General features: G+C 45.0%; 1 protein-coding gene across 1 annotated transcript; it reads left to right on the forward strand.

The window, feature by feature from the left end:
* The first annotated feature begins 284 nt into the window (after window positions 1-284).
* Window positions 285-11,527, forward strand: LOC135517913 (BCL2/adenovirus E1B 19 kDa protein-interacting protein 3-like). The gene is made up of 6 exons (XM_064942617.1): window positions 285-565; window positions 8,234-8,471; window positions 9,174-9,261; window positions 9,604-9,701; window positions 10,055-10,204; window positions 10,832-11,527. Exons 1-6 carry the CDS (start codon window positions 433-435, stop codon window positions 10,878-10,880), a joined length of 756 nt encoding a protein of 251 aa, XP_064798689.1. The 5' UTR covers window positions 285-432; the 3' UTR covers window positions 10,881-11,527.
* The last annotated feature ends 3,185 nt before the right edge of the window (window positions 11,528-14,712 follow it).

Raw genomic sequence — 14,712 nt, forward strand, 5'->3', positions numbered from 1 at the left:
TCTACTACACACAACTGGCTATTGAGGGATGGCATTGGCATCTTGGGGTACGTGCCGATGTGCGCGATCTCAAATGAATATTCTTTCACGTCTTGTAAATATACAGATGATGCCTTTACAGAGTTGTGAAAGTAGTGAACTACAATTTTATAATGTATTCCTGTTATTTTCTCACGATGTGGTGTCACTGATGTATAATACGAACGGGGGTGGTCAATTTCCAGTACGTTACGTAATGTTAGTCTGCCTATGCTTTTTGCCTGCCTTTGTTATTAAAGAACTGACTCATCTGACGTCATCACAGAGCTCCAGGAAGATTGCAGTGCTCCTAACCACTGGTTCCAGATCAGCTAACAGAACACATTTTAACTGTGTTGGCGGTAGCTATTCTGCAACAAAGTCAAGGCGGCTCAGGTCAGTTTTGGTACGCGGATGCGCGCACGTCCGAATGTTTGGAGGGAGTGTGCGTGTCCGATTGACAGTCATATGCAAGCCACCCTGCACACAGTCACGATGTCTGAAGCTGCTGCTGTAGCTGAGAACAACGGAGACGCTGGACTAAATGGTATGATTCGTCGAAATGCTTCGCTATATTTTAATGTTATTGTTTATTAGGAAACGTGTCAGGTAATTTAAATCATTGTCTTTTGATACTTTACTATTTGACTTTGAGTGTATAAACAATATCTAGTGAGTTTTGGGTTGGTTTTCTATGTAGTCATGGAGAAGGGTTGTGGAAGGACCTACATTGTGCTACTCCTGTTTTCTGTATTGACAGTATCATGGACCAATGTGATTTTAAGAGGCTGTATAAACCGTAAGATTGACCAACAGTAAAACCAATCGTTGTTGTACGCGGTGTTGAATAGGCGGGATAAAGTGGATGTCAACAAGACGAGATGGAAGAAGTCTTGAGAGCTCAAAAATGGGGTTAAATTAGATGTTCGTAAATTAACATTTTAGTGCACATAGGAAAGGGGAAAGGTTTTCGTAATACTTCTAACGAAACATACTTGGAATATTAAGTGTCTTTATTAAATGCATAGTCAGCTAATTGTGTAATAGATATGTCTTCTTGCCGTGGATGTAAACATAGCAAACTGGCCTAGTTAATCTGACTGTGGGTTTAAATATAGACCAGCAAAGAGTAGCGGATAAAACTTCACGTGCACCTCTAAACACACCTGCTGCACTCAGTTTGTATGTAACAGCCTGATACTTCTGGGTAGCCTGCGACTGTGAAAATAGTAATACAATACGATCAGTCTAATGAACTGTTATACCAGGTATATGATCATTTGCTGGATTATAGGTGTATTCACTATCATCCCCTAACAACAATTTAAACACAATTTAGTGATATTTTGGGGATAGTTTGTTTTAATAACCAATCGTGTTTTTTGATTTTGTTGATTTATTTTTATACATTCAATGTATTGTGAAATAATGGAAATGCCAAATAACAAAATAATGAACATTCAATTACCAGAACATTACAACTATTCCATTGCCTCTGTCAGGTCCACATTAGGTAAACCTTAATAGAAAAATATGAAATTACAATGACAGAAAAGTATCTATTTCTTCTTGGAAAGTTAGTTTAGCTGTATCGCGCAAGTTAAATGCGCCTCTGCTCCTGTTTTTCGGGTTGCATCTTCCCAGGTCCTGGTAGGGTAATCAAAACTCTTGAGTTGTGTGTACTGTCAGTCTGTCACCCAACAGCCTGTGACCTATGGGTCAGAGTGCAAAATTTGCCCTCCAAGATGTGACAGCTCTCCTCTACCGATCCATTTTATCAGAGGATATTGGGATTCCTTGTATTGTGCTGATTTAGCCCACCAGTTATTGTGTGTGTGTTGGCCACTGTAGCCTGTCGCTAACCTTTTCAAGATATCCGCCACTGCTTTGCTCGTTATCAAGGCCACCGGGCACTAGTCATCCTTCAACTATTTAAAACTCAACCGAGTCACTTCCCTAGATAACCGCGTCTAAGAAGGTTGTTAGCCTCGCCAGCTATAAAGCATAATAACTCCACCTAGATGCCACTGTGTGTTTTCAGCTTGGTTTACCATAAATAAGCCTACGTTTAAACATAATTTTCCTTCTCCAGCTCTGTGGTCATAGCTAGGCTCACCTGAAATTATTTGCGGGTGCTATACAACTCCCGTCAGATTATTGTAGCTCTCTACCTTTACTGTGTATTGTGGTAGCTGTTGTAATACATTCTCCAGTTACTATTGTTAGTTAATTTGATTAATCAGTATATCGTATAAGAAATATGTTATATTTATGTCCTTTTTAACCATCACGTTCTGAGCTGTGAGAACACCGCAACACCATGATGCTGGGCATTCATGGCTGTTCCTCTTGTGGAGCTGAACTACAAGTAGAAGAGGGTCATGACCTGTGCCCTGCTACCTAGGTGTCAGCCACCTGCGTGAGGCCCTTTCAGACCTCTGCATTAACTGCGCCATCCTGCCTGTGAGGGAAGCGCGGCTAGGCAGAGTTGAGGCATCTACACCGTTCAGTGTACCACCTTCACCGGCTTTTCTTACAGAGCTTCAGAGATGCTGGGCCAACCCGTGGGCTCTCGCCCACCACACCAAGGATAGTAGGATGCTATCTGCCATGCGTGACGCAGAACATTGGCTGGACCATATGCCTAAAGTGGATGAATGCATAGCAGAGCTGCTGCTCTACCCCAGATAAAGCCCTGAAGGAAGATGCCCGCTGCCCCAGACCTCCGTGCATGGCCACAGATGAGCTACTGTCATGGGTCTATGACACAGCTGCCCATGTTGGGAACTCTCTGTGTTCATGCTAGCACAGAACGGGATGCTCCAGCTAGACCATGTGAACCTGAATCTCTGCAACCTGAATGATGCATTGCATCAAGCTTTTGTGTTCATGACCAGAGAGCTAGTCAGACTGATGTTCACCCTAGTTGTGACTCGTCACCAGGTCTGTCTTGCCCAAGCCCCAGTGTCCAATAACTCCAGGCGGACAATGAGAAAGCTCCTAGTGGTCCCGGGACTGCTCTTTGACCCTGTGGCAGAGTGGGCCATCGAACATAGAAAACAGTTGAGTCAGGCTACACTGCTGTGGAACCCAGAAACCAGGCATCACAGAGTCGTGGCAGAAGGAGGCCTGACGCGTGTGAACCTCGCCGCTCTCCCCTACACACGCCCCTGGCCCTACCACCAGCCTAACACGTGCTTGAAGGCAATGCAGCCAGCCCCAAACACCACAAACAGGCGTGGGGGTAGAAACTGAATGGGAGGGGGCAGCTGTCTGCCGATTTACCCAGCAGCACTTGACCTACTGGGCACTTGACCTACAAGGCACTTTCCAAATGCCTGCTTCTGGAAGGCTACCCAAAACATTTGACCCAAGTTAAACAATTTAAAGTCAATGCTACCAAATACTAATTGAGTGCATGTAAACTTCTGACCCACTGGGAATGTGATGAAAGAGAAGCTGAAATACATCATTCTCTACTATTATTCTGACATTTCACATTCTTAATATAAAGTGGTGATCCTAACTGACCTAAAACGGGGAATTTTTACTAGGATTAAATATCAGGAATTGTGAAACTGAGTTTAAATGTATTTGGCTAAAGGTGTATGTAAACTTCAACTGTAACTATGATTCTACGAACATCTGGAAGACCGTCAGTACTTTCCTGTCACGTGTCATCTTTTTACGGGAAGATTCCCGGAGACAGTGCGTTGTCTGACGTACGGTTTTATATGAACCGTGGGCACGTCCTCCCATGCTCTCACATCACAGGCGTGACTTTGTTCATTTTACTCTACCTGCGTGGAGTCAAGTGACATAAATAATTACTTTCAACCGTACTCACGGTCTTCCAGGTATTCGTACAACCATAGTTTCATTCTGTTCTTCAAAGTAGATAAGGTATACTTTCACAAACTGTCTCTGTCCCTCTCGTCATTGTGTTGTGTACGTTCCTCTCTCATGCAGTCTGGGTGTGTGTAACGGCCAAGATCCTTTTAACCTGTAAATTTGGCTAGCCAAGCTTGCCTGCTTGTTAGTTGCTATGCATCAAAAGCCAATTCAGTAGGGCCTGGAAACGATAGTGAACTTCGATTGGTCAATAGCAACACAATGTTGTGGATTATTTGCATAATGTTCAGCAACGGGGCTCCGCTGTTTAATCGCCCCCAATGTGTTAGGTGGATTTCCGGTTTGGAGCGTGAAGTCACAACATTGCAGTGCCAAAAGCCCTGGTCTGCCGTAGAAAGCCTATGTCAATTACTATCGCCAGAACGGCCAAACTTTTGTTTATTTTATTGATGGCAGTTTTGGGGTCTAAAATTAGTTGATTATGATCAAGTTAGATACATACTGAATTATTTTAGTCACAACAAATCGATATATTTAGTTAAATAGTGATCCATTCTGACTACTACATTTGTTGTCACACAGGAGCACGTGCTGACACAGACCAATCATAGACTGGCAGGCAAAAAGTAGTCTCCATAGACATTTTTTATTTAACCAGGCAAGTCAGTTGAGAACAAACTCTTAATTACAATGACGGCCTAACCTGGACGATGCTGGGCCAATTGTGTACCGCACTATGGGTCTCCCAATCACAGCCGGTTGTGATACAGCCTGGAATCGAACCAGGGGATGCTCTGTAGGGATGCCTTAAGCACTGAGATGCAGTGACTTAGACCACTGCACCACTCAGGAGACCCATTAAAGGGATTCTTCGGGATTTTGGCAATTAGGCCATTTATCCACTTCCCCAGAGTCAGATTAACTTGTGGATGCCATTTTTATGTCTCTACAATTCCCTTCAAATTGCACAAACTAGCACTAGCACAACTGGAAGTTTATATGTAACGCTAGTTAGCATTGGCTCGCAGAACTACTTCTAACCTCCTTCATGGTAGACACATAAGAAAAATGGCATGCACGAGTTAATCTGACTCTGGGGCAGCAGATAAATGGACCCATTGCCAAAACCCTGAGGTTGACTCTCAGGCAGGGTGAAAACGACTACATCGACCATGATCTTTCGCTAGTTACGCTCACTTTCACCATGATCTTTAGGGTTTTCTTTTTTTTTTGGTGCCATTCAGCCCCATTCAACAATATGGCACGCTTCAAATTCAAATACTTCCGGCTTCATGCACCATCTAAAGTTTTTCATAGGAATACAAAGAATTGTAGAATAATAATGAAGAGATCAAAACTATGAAATAACACATGGAATCATGTAGTAACCAAAAGTGTTTAATAAAAATCCAAATATATTTTAGATTCTTCAAAGCAGCCACCCATTGCCTTGATGGCAGCTTTGCACAGTCTTGGCATTCTCTCAACCAGCTTCATGAGGTAGTCACCTGGAATGCATTTTAATTAACAGGTGTGGCTTGTTAATTTGTGGACTCCCTCTACCATCCCCTCCAACCCACCCAAAACATGCGCCAACAAAAAGAAAAGAGGAAAAACAACAATGCAAGAAACAATAGACATCAAGGACAACCAAAATCTAAACGGCAAGGCCAGCTGTATGCGTTTGAGTGCATGTGTGGCACTATTTGAATGTTTGTGTACACATGCACCTGCGCTGCAGCAGCCTCAGGGAAATGGACATTGAATGTAACAGCGTTCCCCCTTTGTCATTCAAGCTAACTTTTTAAAAATGTATTTCACTTTTTTTATGGTCATTGTAGTTAAGTACCATGTTTCTGAGCTGAACTCTGTTTTCAAAATGTTTTTTTGATGTCATCGGATAGTTCTATTTAACTATAATATATTTTTTTCTACAAATGCAGAAATGCATCGTTTTCACATGTAGACACTATTGTGCTGGCGATAAGCAGAATGAGTTTGAAAAGTTGTAGAATTTCCCTTTTGCGTTGTGATCTTCCTTCTACTCAAATTTGTCATTATGATGGTGCCTATATGGATATATCCTGTTAGCAAATATTGATGGAGTATGTGCTCAGTCTGGAATGAACTGAGGGATGTATATTTAAAGATCTCAGTGTGTGTGGGTTGCAAGGGGAGCAAAAGGCATGTTTATCAGTGTCACACATATAATGCCTCTAGAGGAAGTACACAGTCGGCACTGTGTTGACCTCCCTTTATGGGGGCTGCTGGGTATGGGCAGATGTGATCGAGCATTACCAAGCCCTGAACTGAGTGAGTTGGCATGCTGTGCTATTTCTGGACACCGTGACATGTGGAAAGTGCAGAACGTTTTTTCAGGACACAGTAGGGTGGAGTAGGAAAGTGAGGATCAGGCGCCTTTCATTCGGAAGTTTGAGCGTACATGTTGAGTCAGTTACATTCCAGCTGCAGTGCGAGCCAGGGAGGGAACAAGGTTTGTTATTGTTAGACAGAGCTTACTCACTCCGTCTATAAATAAGTAGATACTCATTTTTGCTGTGTAATTCTCAGAATTGAAGAAAGCTTTATGTCCACTGCATTGTCTTGGATAGGATATCTCAGTCCCATCCACACAATGGGAATATTCAGTTTACCTTACTCTTCTTTGGTGATTATGTGAGTCTTTGGAGCCATTGGTTAGATTATACATACTGGTTCTTATTATCATAAGATACGTTTCCATACAACAGCTGATAACAGCTCCACGACAGAGCGAGCAGCAGCCAGAATGTTCGGCTCAACGCTGGCGTCATGGCAACCTTGTTTAGGCCATGGAGCACGGACAATGGACTGTCGACAGTGGCTTTGCTCAGGCCACTGTGTAATCCTCGGGATGAGCCTGGGTTGCTGAGTTGGACTTGGGGTTAGGGGCTGCTGTCATTCAATGTCTGCCCAGTGAAACTGACTGAGAGACTAAGTCAGCTAGGCTGACTGTCACATGACCAGTGTGTTTACTCTCTCAGCTATGAGATCATGTGCTCTGCTTGTGAACCCTAGCTTCCTAAATTCGGGGAGTATGTGAGACATTTTAAGATGGGGAAACCAGAGCGAGAAAGAGACTGGATGTCTCTCCAGGGTCAGTGTGACTGCCTATAATTTGTATCCTAGCTGTGATTGGCAGTCTCCCCTGTAGCGAGTCCCTGCCTGGGCTCATGTAGTAACATGGATCAGCCAGGCTAGGCCATGGCTCGTATATAACAGCAGGTGCTGTAAACTGACAGCACAGCATAAAATTATATTCTAGACAATTCTATTCTTCCAACTTTGTGGCATCAGTTTTGGGAAGGCCCTTTCCTGTTTCAGCATGACATTGCCACCGTGCACAAAGCGAGGTCCATACAAAAATGGTTTGTCGAGATCTGTGTGGAAGAACTTGACTGGCCTGCACAAAGCGCTGACCTTAACCCCATCGAACACCTTTGGGAGGAATTGGAACACAGACTGTGAGCCAGGCCTAATCGCCCAAGATCAGTGCCTGACCGCACTAATGCGCTTGTGGATGAATGGAAGCAAGTCCCCGCAGCAATATTCCAACATCTATAATATATATATATATATATCCCATTTAGCAGACGCTTTTGTCCAAAGCGACTTACAAGTCGGCTGGGGCCACTACTTTTTTACATATGGGTGGCCCCAGCGGGAATCGAACCCACGACGCTTGGCGTTGCAAGCGCCATGCTCTACCGACTGAGCCACAGAAGAGTGAAAGCCTTCCCAGAAGAGTGGAGGCTGTTATAGCAGAAAAGGGGGAACCAACTCCATATTAATGCCCATGATTTTGGAATGAGATGTTTGACAAGTAAGTGTCCACATACTTTTAGTGTATATCGCCTGATGTCACCAGGCAGGCCAAAACTCCATCCCACCTAAACAGACACATTTCAGGCGGTCTTTTCAAACAGCTCTTACACTTAAAGGGAATTATCATTTCATGGTGATAATTCATAATTATTCTATTCTGGAAATATACATACAATTTTTGTAAAACAGGATAATCAAGTTTTTGACTGTGCTGGAACTTTTTAAACTTTGGTTGTGTCTCTGCCAGTCTCTCTGACTGTGTTTCTTTATCCCCCTCATCATATTGTTCTAGGTATGTTTTTTTTTTGTCATTACGCTATTAGTTCAGCATAGAGGCACACTTTTCCATGGTCTGCAAAACATTTTGACAGAAAACAACATAAAAGATATACAAAACATGGAACGTAATCATGTACATGTAATAAGTTGTGAAGTTGGATAAGATTCGCTAAGTATCCCAATTGACAAATGTGACCAATGTCATGTACTTGTCCTGCAGGGTCCTGGGTGGAGTTGGAGATGAACAGAGCTGCGGCTGCGGCGGGGTTGTCCCAGCCTACCTCTACCGTTGGCCAGGCTCTGGGTCTGCTCCCCCTGCCTCAGGTGGAGGTGGTGGAGGCCATTGTGGGGGGCCTAGAGCATGTGCCTTCCTCATCCTCCATCCATAACGGAGACATGGAAAAGATTCTACTGGACGCTCAGCATGAGTCTAGCCGTAGCAACTCTTCCTGTGACAGGTAGGTGGTGCTACAATGAGGAAGAACACAGTTCAACTTGGCCTTGAAAAAACTACGTACAGATAATAAAAATCTAGAACAATTCTTAAAAATCACCTGTAACTCTTTTCAATTCACTGTTGAGGTCACATACTAGCCCAAAATCAATGTAGATTTAATCTCTGGATTGATATAGTACTGTATGCTGTTATGGCGCTGTAAATATAATCCGTTTGCAATAGTAAACATCTTCATCACCTGTGTGTGCACAGGGGGAGGTCATTGGACTTAAATCCACTCACACCTCTGCTTTCCCTACCCTCTGAGCAATGGGATTGCCTGCGATAAACACAGGCTTATCTGGTCGCCCGGTCAGCTGAGTCCGTCAGCTGTCAATGAGTCACCTGAGAATGTTTACCAGGAGTGTTTCTACAACAGCCTACTAATGGTGGAGCTCACAGACAGACTCATCCATCCACTTTGAAGTGGCAGGCTGACAGGCAAAGTGAAAGCCTAATGCCTAATAGAGGCATGATTCATATGCACATTGAGCCATCAGAGGCGAGGTCTCTTGATTAATGCATTGGGAATTTGAGCAAGCCCCAAATCTTCAACCTGGTTACTGCATACAAGTGTACATTCCTATGCACCAAGGGAGAGAATACTTGGAGTGCAGTAATTGGCTGTGACTGTTTTTATTTTGTTGTTTGATCCTCCACACAGTCCTCCCCGGCCTCCTAGTCCCCAGGAGGATGATCATGATGGACAGATCATCTTTGATGTGGACGTGAGCAGCAGAAGAGATGGTCAAGTAAGAGTTATTACTTGGTGTGCCTGAGCTACCTACGTCACGTATGTTTCCATGGTAATATAACCTGCTGCTTCCCTCAGTCTCTTGTGAATGACAACCATAACCTTTGTTGCGATGGCAACAGGAAACACTAACCCGGTGGGTTTGAATCCATGTACACGGCAGTAGCCTCCGCTTTAGGTTCCATTACAGTTACACACACACACTCTGTCAGTGTCTGTAACCATGGCAGCCTCACACTGGGTTTATTGTATTGTATGGGCGGTCAGCCATATTGTCTCTGCCTCCCCCTGTTGTCTGTACTGAGATCAGTGTCCTAATGCGCAGCATGTGTCCCTTTAGTCAGAGGAAGATACCCTGGAGAGGGACATGGATATCCTGATGAAGGACTCAGACTGGGTAGCAGACTGGTCAAGTCGGCCCGAGAACATTCCTCCTAAGTGAGTGATGTATACAGCCCCATTGCCCCTAAAACATACAAGTCTTATTGTATCTGGTCTCCTAGGTAAATCCTAGTGTGTTTGTACATACAGTAATAGAATATTTCCACATGATAAGGAGATGATGGATAATACTGTAATGAATCCACAGGGGGCTGCTGACGGGAGGACTACTCATAATAATGTCTGGAACGGTGCACATGGAATGGCATCAAACACTTTGAAAACCCTCTGTTTGATGTATTTGATACCATCTTCCCCAATTAGGGTGCCACCAACCTCCTGTGGGACAATGTTGATGAGGAAGATGGTGACGTTACTGTATGATAACCATAATTTGTCCTTGCCTGTAGGGAGTTCCATTTCCGCCACCCCCGGCATTCAGACACACTCAGCATGAGAAAGACCGGGGCGATGAAGAAAGGAGGTGTCTTCTCTGCAGAGTTCCTCAAAGTGTTCATCCCCTCACTGCTACTATCACACATCCTGGTCCTGGGACTGGGGTAAGAGCAAACCTAGGACACTTTTGCGATCAACCTCCGTTAGGTAATCATTTGTGTTATAAGTAGGATAATAGCACTTTTTTTTATGGAAGTGAAAAAGCTAAGTGATGACATTACGAAAGGCTTGTTTCAACCCATCAATGCGTCTGCATTGAGAATAACATTTCCATTATTATAGCCGTTAGCTGGCTAAGTAAACACTTCCTTCACAGATTAATGTAGACAATTCCCACATGGAATCTCCTGAACAGCCTTCAATTTCCTTCTGTTTACAGTTGTTTGCATACAATTAGAAGAACCCCAATCAGATCCAATATATCATGTTGTTTTGTTTACTGGGAATCAGATATCCCTGGAACAAAACTGCATGTACAGAAAATGATTACAGCAGAGGGCGTGTGGTGGCAACACAGTGGGCAGCTGCAATGCTCGAGCCCTGTGTATATGTCTGGGTCTGGATAGTAGAACAGCTACTGCTGGGATGGATTGACACCTGCTGCGCCACACCCTTAACACACACTTTGACAGCACACACGACACGGCAGGGACAATCCACAACTCCATCTATCACTTATCAGCCGACTAGTTAATGACTCGGGGTGTAACTGCTCTCTCTCTCCCCCTCAGGGTGTACATTGGGAAGAGGTTGAGCACGCCCCCTACGAGTTCTTTCTGAGCTAGAAGCTGAACGAGTGCCTGCGGGAGAAATTCCGCTGTTGTATGAAGAATGCCCCTCTCTCCTCAAACTATTCCTCTCCTTTGCCCCCCTCTTTCTCTCTCTGCTTTCTCCCGCCTAAAGCATTTCCTCCTCCTGTAAACTGCGCAGACCTGAACCGTGCTGTGTTCTTAGGACAGATGTGTTGCCTCCAGCCCCCCCTACCCCCCTTCTTTCCTCATTTGTATTGGTGAGGTCATGAAAAGTGAGGTCATGTTCCCTTTTCCTCTTGTTTTTGGTGTAATTGTTTATAAAGTGTGTGTTTTTGGGGGAGGGGGCAAAGCATAAAACCAAACTCCTCTACACACTAGCTCCAGCACTCTGTCATGCCTGGTACAAGAATGAGCTGTCTGCCCCACAGATTTACAAAATAGAAGTAGATGGCACAATCTTGGGCTACATCGGTGGTTGGGTGACTCTCTCAAGCCCATCACTTGACCCTGAAAGTGTCTAACTAATTTCATAAAGAATGAAGCTAACCTGAAAATGTGAGCATGCCTTTGAAAGTAATCATTTTGTCTATAACTATAAATACAATTTACTGTAGATGTTATGGTCTTTTTTTTTAAATATTTTTACCACCATAATAAAGCCTGAGTTTTGATTAAGGGTGTTTATCAAATTTATTTGGCCATTGTGGCCATGTCATATCCACAACCACCAGATGCTGTGCATTGGAGAGAATCCGCTTGGCCTGCCAGATGAGATGTGTCCAGTACGTGTCATTGTTTTGTTTCTGTCTTGATTTCTCTACGACATACCATGGACCTAGTTATTTAGGTTTGGTTCAATGGGTAAACCTCTGATATGCCTGCGCAACTGACAGGTCATCTTACACACTTGTACAGCATACATGCAGACATTTTAAGAACGAGTTTATGTAGTTTGTTAGTCCAGCTGGGGATTAACCCTGATGTTTCACCACACTGATAGCTGGAGTTGGAATGGATTCCAAAGGCAGATTAGTTTTAGAGGTACAACTACATGGACAAATTCAAGCATGCTCTGAATGTCACTGCGACCTGCAGTACGTCACCGTGCTCAAAGAGGGACCGCAGTGTTTCAAAGTTGAGATTTAAGATGGGGCTGTTTGTACTAACAATCCACCGTTGGATATTGCTGACATCAACCTCTTTTTATTTCCCTCTACACATCTGCCAAAAGGAACTGAGGTCCACCTTGAACCTCAATTCTTCTCAGTAGCCACGTGCCTCACCTCTGTTCTCAAGACTCCATTGTGGTTCTGTTGGTCAGTGTCTGTCTTTGATCTGACACCCGGGCTTCTCTATGGTTTGTTCCAGTGAGTTTACCGTGAATTCTTACTTACAAGCCCTTATCCAACAGTGCAGTTCAAGAAGAAGAAGATACTTACCAAGTAGACTAAAATAAAAAGTTATAATAAAAAGCAACGCAATAACAATAATGAAGCTATATTCAGGGGCACTGGTACCGAGTCAGTGTGTGTGTGTGTGGGGGTACATGTAGTTGGGGGTGAAGTGACTATGCATAGGTTAAAAAAAAAAAAAAAACTCGAGTAGCAACCGTGAACAAAAGGGAGGGGGGTGTCAATGTGAATTGTCCGGTGGCGATTTTATGAATTGTTCAGCAGTCTTATGGCTTGGGGGTAGAAGCTGTTGAGGAACCTTTTGGTCCTAGATTTAGCGCTCCGGTACTTCTTGCCGTGCTGTAGCAGAGAAAATATAACTTGGGTGACTGGAGTCTCTGACAATTTTATGGGCTTTCCTCTTACAGTGATGGACTGGGCCGTTCGCACTACCCTCTGTAGCGTCTTATGGTCAAATGCCGAACAGTTGCCATACCAGGCAGTGATGCAACCAGTCAGGATGCTCTCGATGGTGCAGCCTTAGAACCTTTTGAGGATCTGGGGACCCATGCCAAATCTTTTCATTGTCCTGAGGGGGAAAATGTTTTGTTGTGCCATCTTCATGACTGTCTTGGTATGTTTGGATCACAATAGTTTGTTAGTGATGTGGACACAAAGGAACTTGAAACTCTCGACCCGCTCCACTACAGCCCCATCGATGTTAACGGGGGCTTGTTCGGCCCACCTTTTTCTGTAGTCCATGATCAGCTCCTTCGTCTTGCTCATATTGAGGGAGAGGTTGTTGTCCTGGCACCACACTGTCAGTTCTCTGACCTTCTCCCTATAGGCCGTCTCATCGTTGTCGGTGATCAGGCCTACCACTGTTGTGTCGTCAGCAAACTTAATGATGGTGTTGGAGTCGTGATTGGCCACGCAGTTGTGGGTGAACAGGCAATACAGGAGGAGACTAAGTACACACCCCTGAGGGGCCCCAGTGTTAAGGATCAGCGTGGCAGATGTGTTTTTGCCTACTCTTGCCACCTGGGGGTGGCCCGTCAGGAAGTCCAGGATCCAGTTGCAGAGGGAGGTGTTTAGTCCCTGAGTCCTTAGCCTAGTGGTGAGCTTTGTGCACACTATGGTGTTGAATGCTGAGCTGTAGTCCATGAACAGCATTCTCACATAGGTGTTCCTTTTGTTCACGTGAGAAAGGGCAAGTGTGGAGTGCAATTGAGATTGCGTCATCTGTGGATCTGTTGAGGCGGTATGCGAATTGTAGTGAATCTATGGTGTCCGGGAGGATACTGTTGATGTGAGCCATGACACGCCTTTCAAAGCACTTCATGGCTACCGAAGTGAGTGCCACGGGGCGGTAATCATTTACATTTAACATTTACATTTAAGTCATTTAGCAGACGCTCTTATCCAGAGCGACTTACAAATTGGTGAATTCACCTTCTGACATCCAGTGGAACAGCCACTTTACAATAGTGCATCTAAATCATTTAAGGGGGGGGTGAGAAGGATTACTTATCCTATCCTAGGTATTCCTTGAAGAGGTGGGGTTTCAGGTGTCTCCGGAAGGTGGTGATTGACTCTGCTGTCCTGGCGTTGTGAGGGAGTTTGTTCCACCATTGGGGGGCCAGAGCAGCGAACAGTTTTGACTGGGCTGAGCGGGAACTGTACTTCCTCAGTGGTAGGGAGGCGAGCAGGCCAGAGGTGGATGAACGCAGTGCCCTTGTTTGGGTGTAGGGCCTGATCAGAGCCTGGAGGTACTGCGGTGCCGTTCCCCTCACAGCTCCGTAGGCAAGCACCATGGTCTTGTAGCGGATGCGAGCTTCAACTGGAAGCCAGTGGAGAGAGCGGAGGAGCGGGGTGACGTGAGAGAACTTGGGAAGGTTGAACACCAGACGGGCTGCGGCGTTCTGGATGAGTTGTAGGGGTTTAATGGCACAGGCAGGGAGCCCAGCCAACAGCGAGTTGCAGTAATCCAGACGGGAGATGACAAGTGCCTGGATTAGGACCTGCGCCGCTTCCTGTGTGAGGCAAGGGTCGTACTCTGCGGATGTTGTAGAGCATGAACCTACAGGAACGGGCCACCGCCATGATGTTGGTTGAGAACGACAGGGTGTTGTCCAGGATCACGCCAAGGTTCTTAGCGCTCTGGGAGGAGGACACAATGGAGTTGTCAACCGTGATGGCGAGATCATGGAACGGGCAGTCCTTCCCCGGGAGGAAGAGCAGCTCCGTCTTGCCGAGGTTCAGCTTGAGGTGGTGATCCGTCATCCACACTGATATGTCTGCCAGACATGCAGAGATGCGATTTGCCACCTGGTCATCAGAAGGGGGAAAGGAGAAGATTAATTGTGTGTCGTCTGCATAGCAATGATAGGAGAGACCATGTGAGGTTATGACAGAGCCAAGTGACTTGGTGTATAGCGAGAATAGGAGAGGGCCTAGAACAGAGCCCTG

This window comes from Oncorhynchus masou, chromosome 28 (genome assembly GCF_036934945.1).
Source record: "Oncorhynchus masou masou isolate Uvic2021 chromosome 28, UVic_Omas_1.1, whole genome shotgun sequence".
In the NCBI taxonomy this organism is placed as follows: Eukaryota; Metazoa; Chordata; class Actinopteri; order Salmoniformes; family Salmonidae; genus Oncorhynchus; species Oncorhynchus masou.

Bases quoted from the DNA above. Each gene is read 5' to 3' on its own strand.
- LOC135517913 (XM_064942617.1), top strand. From the start codon at position 433: ATGCGCGCACGTCCGAATGTTTGGAGGGAGTGTGCGTGTCCGATTGAC. The intron at 566-8,233 runs GTATGATTCGTC...CTTGTCCTGCAG, and splicing joins CGGAGACGCTGGACTAAATG to GGTCCTGGGTGGAGTTGGAG. The intron at 9,262-9,603 runs GTAAGAGTTATT...GTGTCCCTTTAG, and splicing joins GCAGCAGAAGAGATGGTCAA to TCAGAGGAAGATACCCTGGA.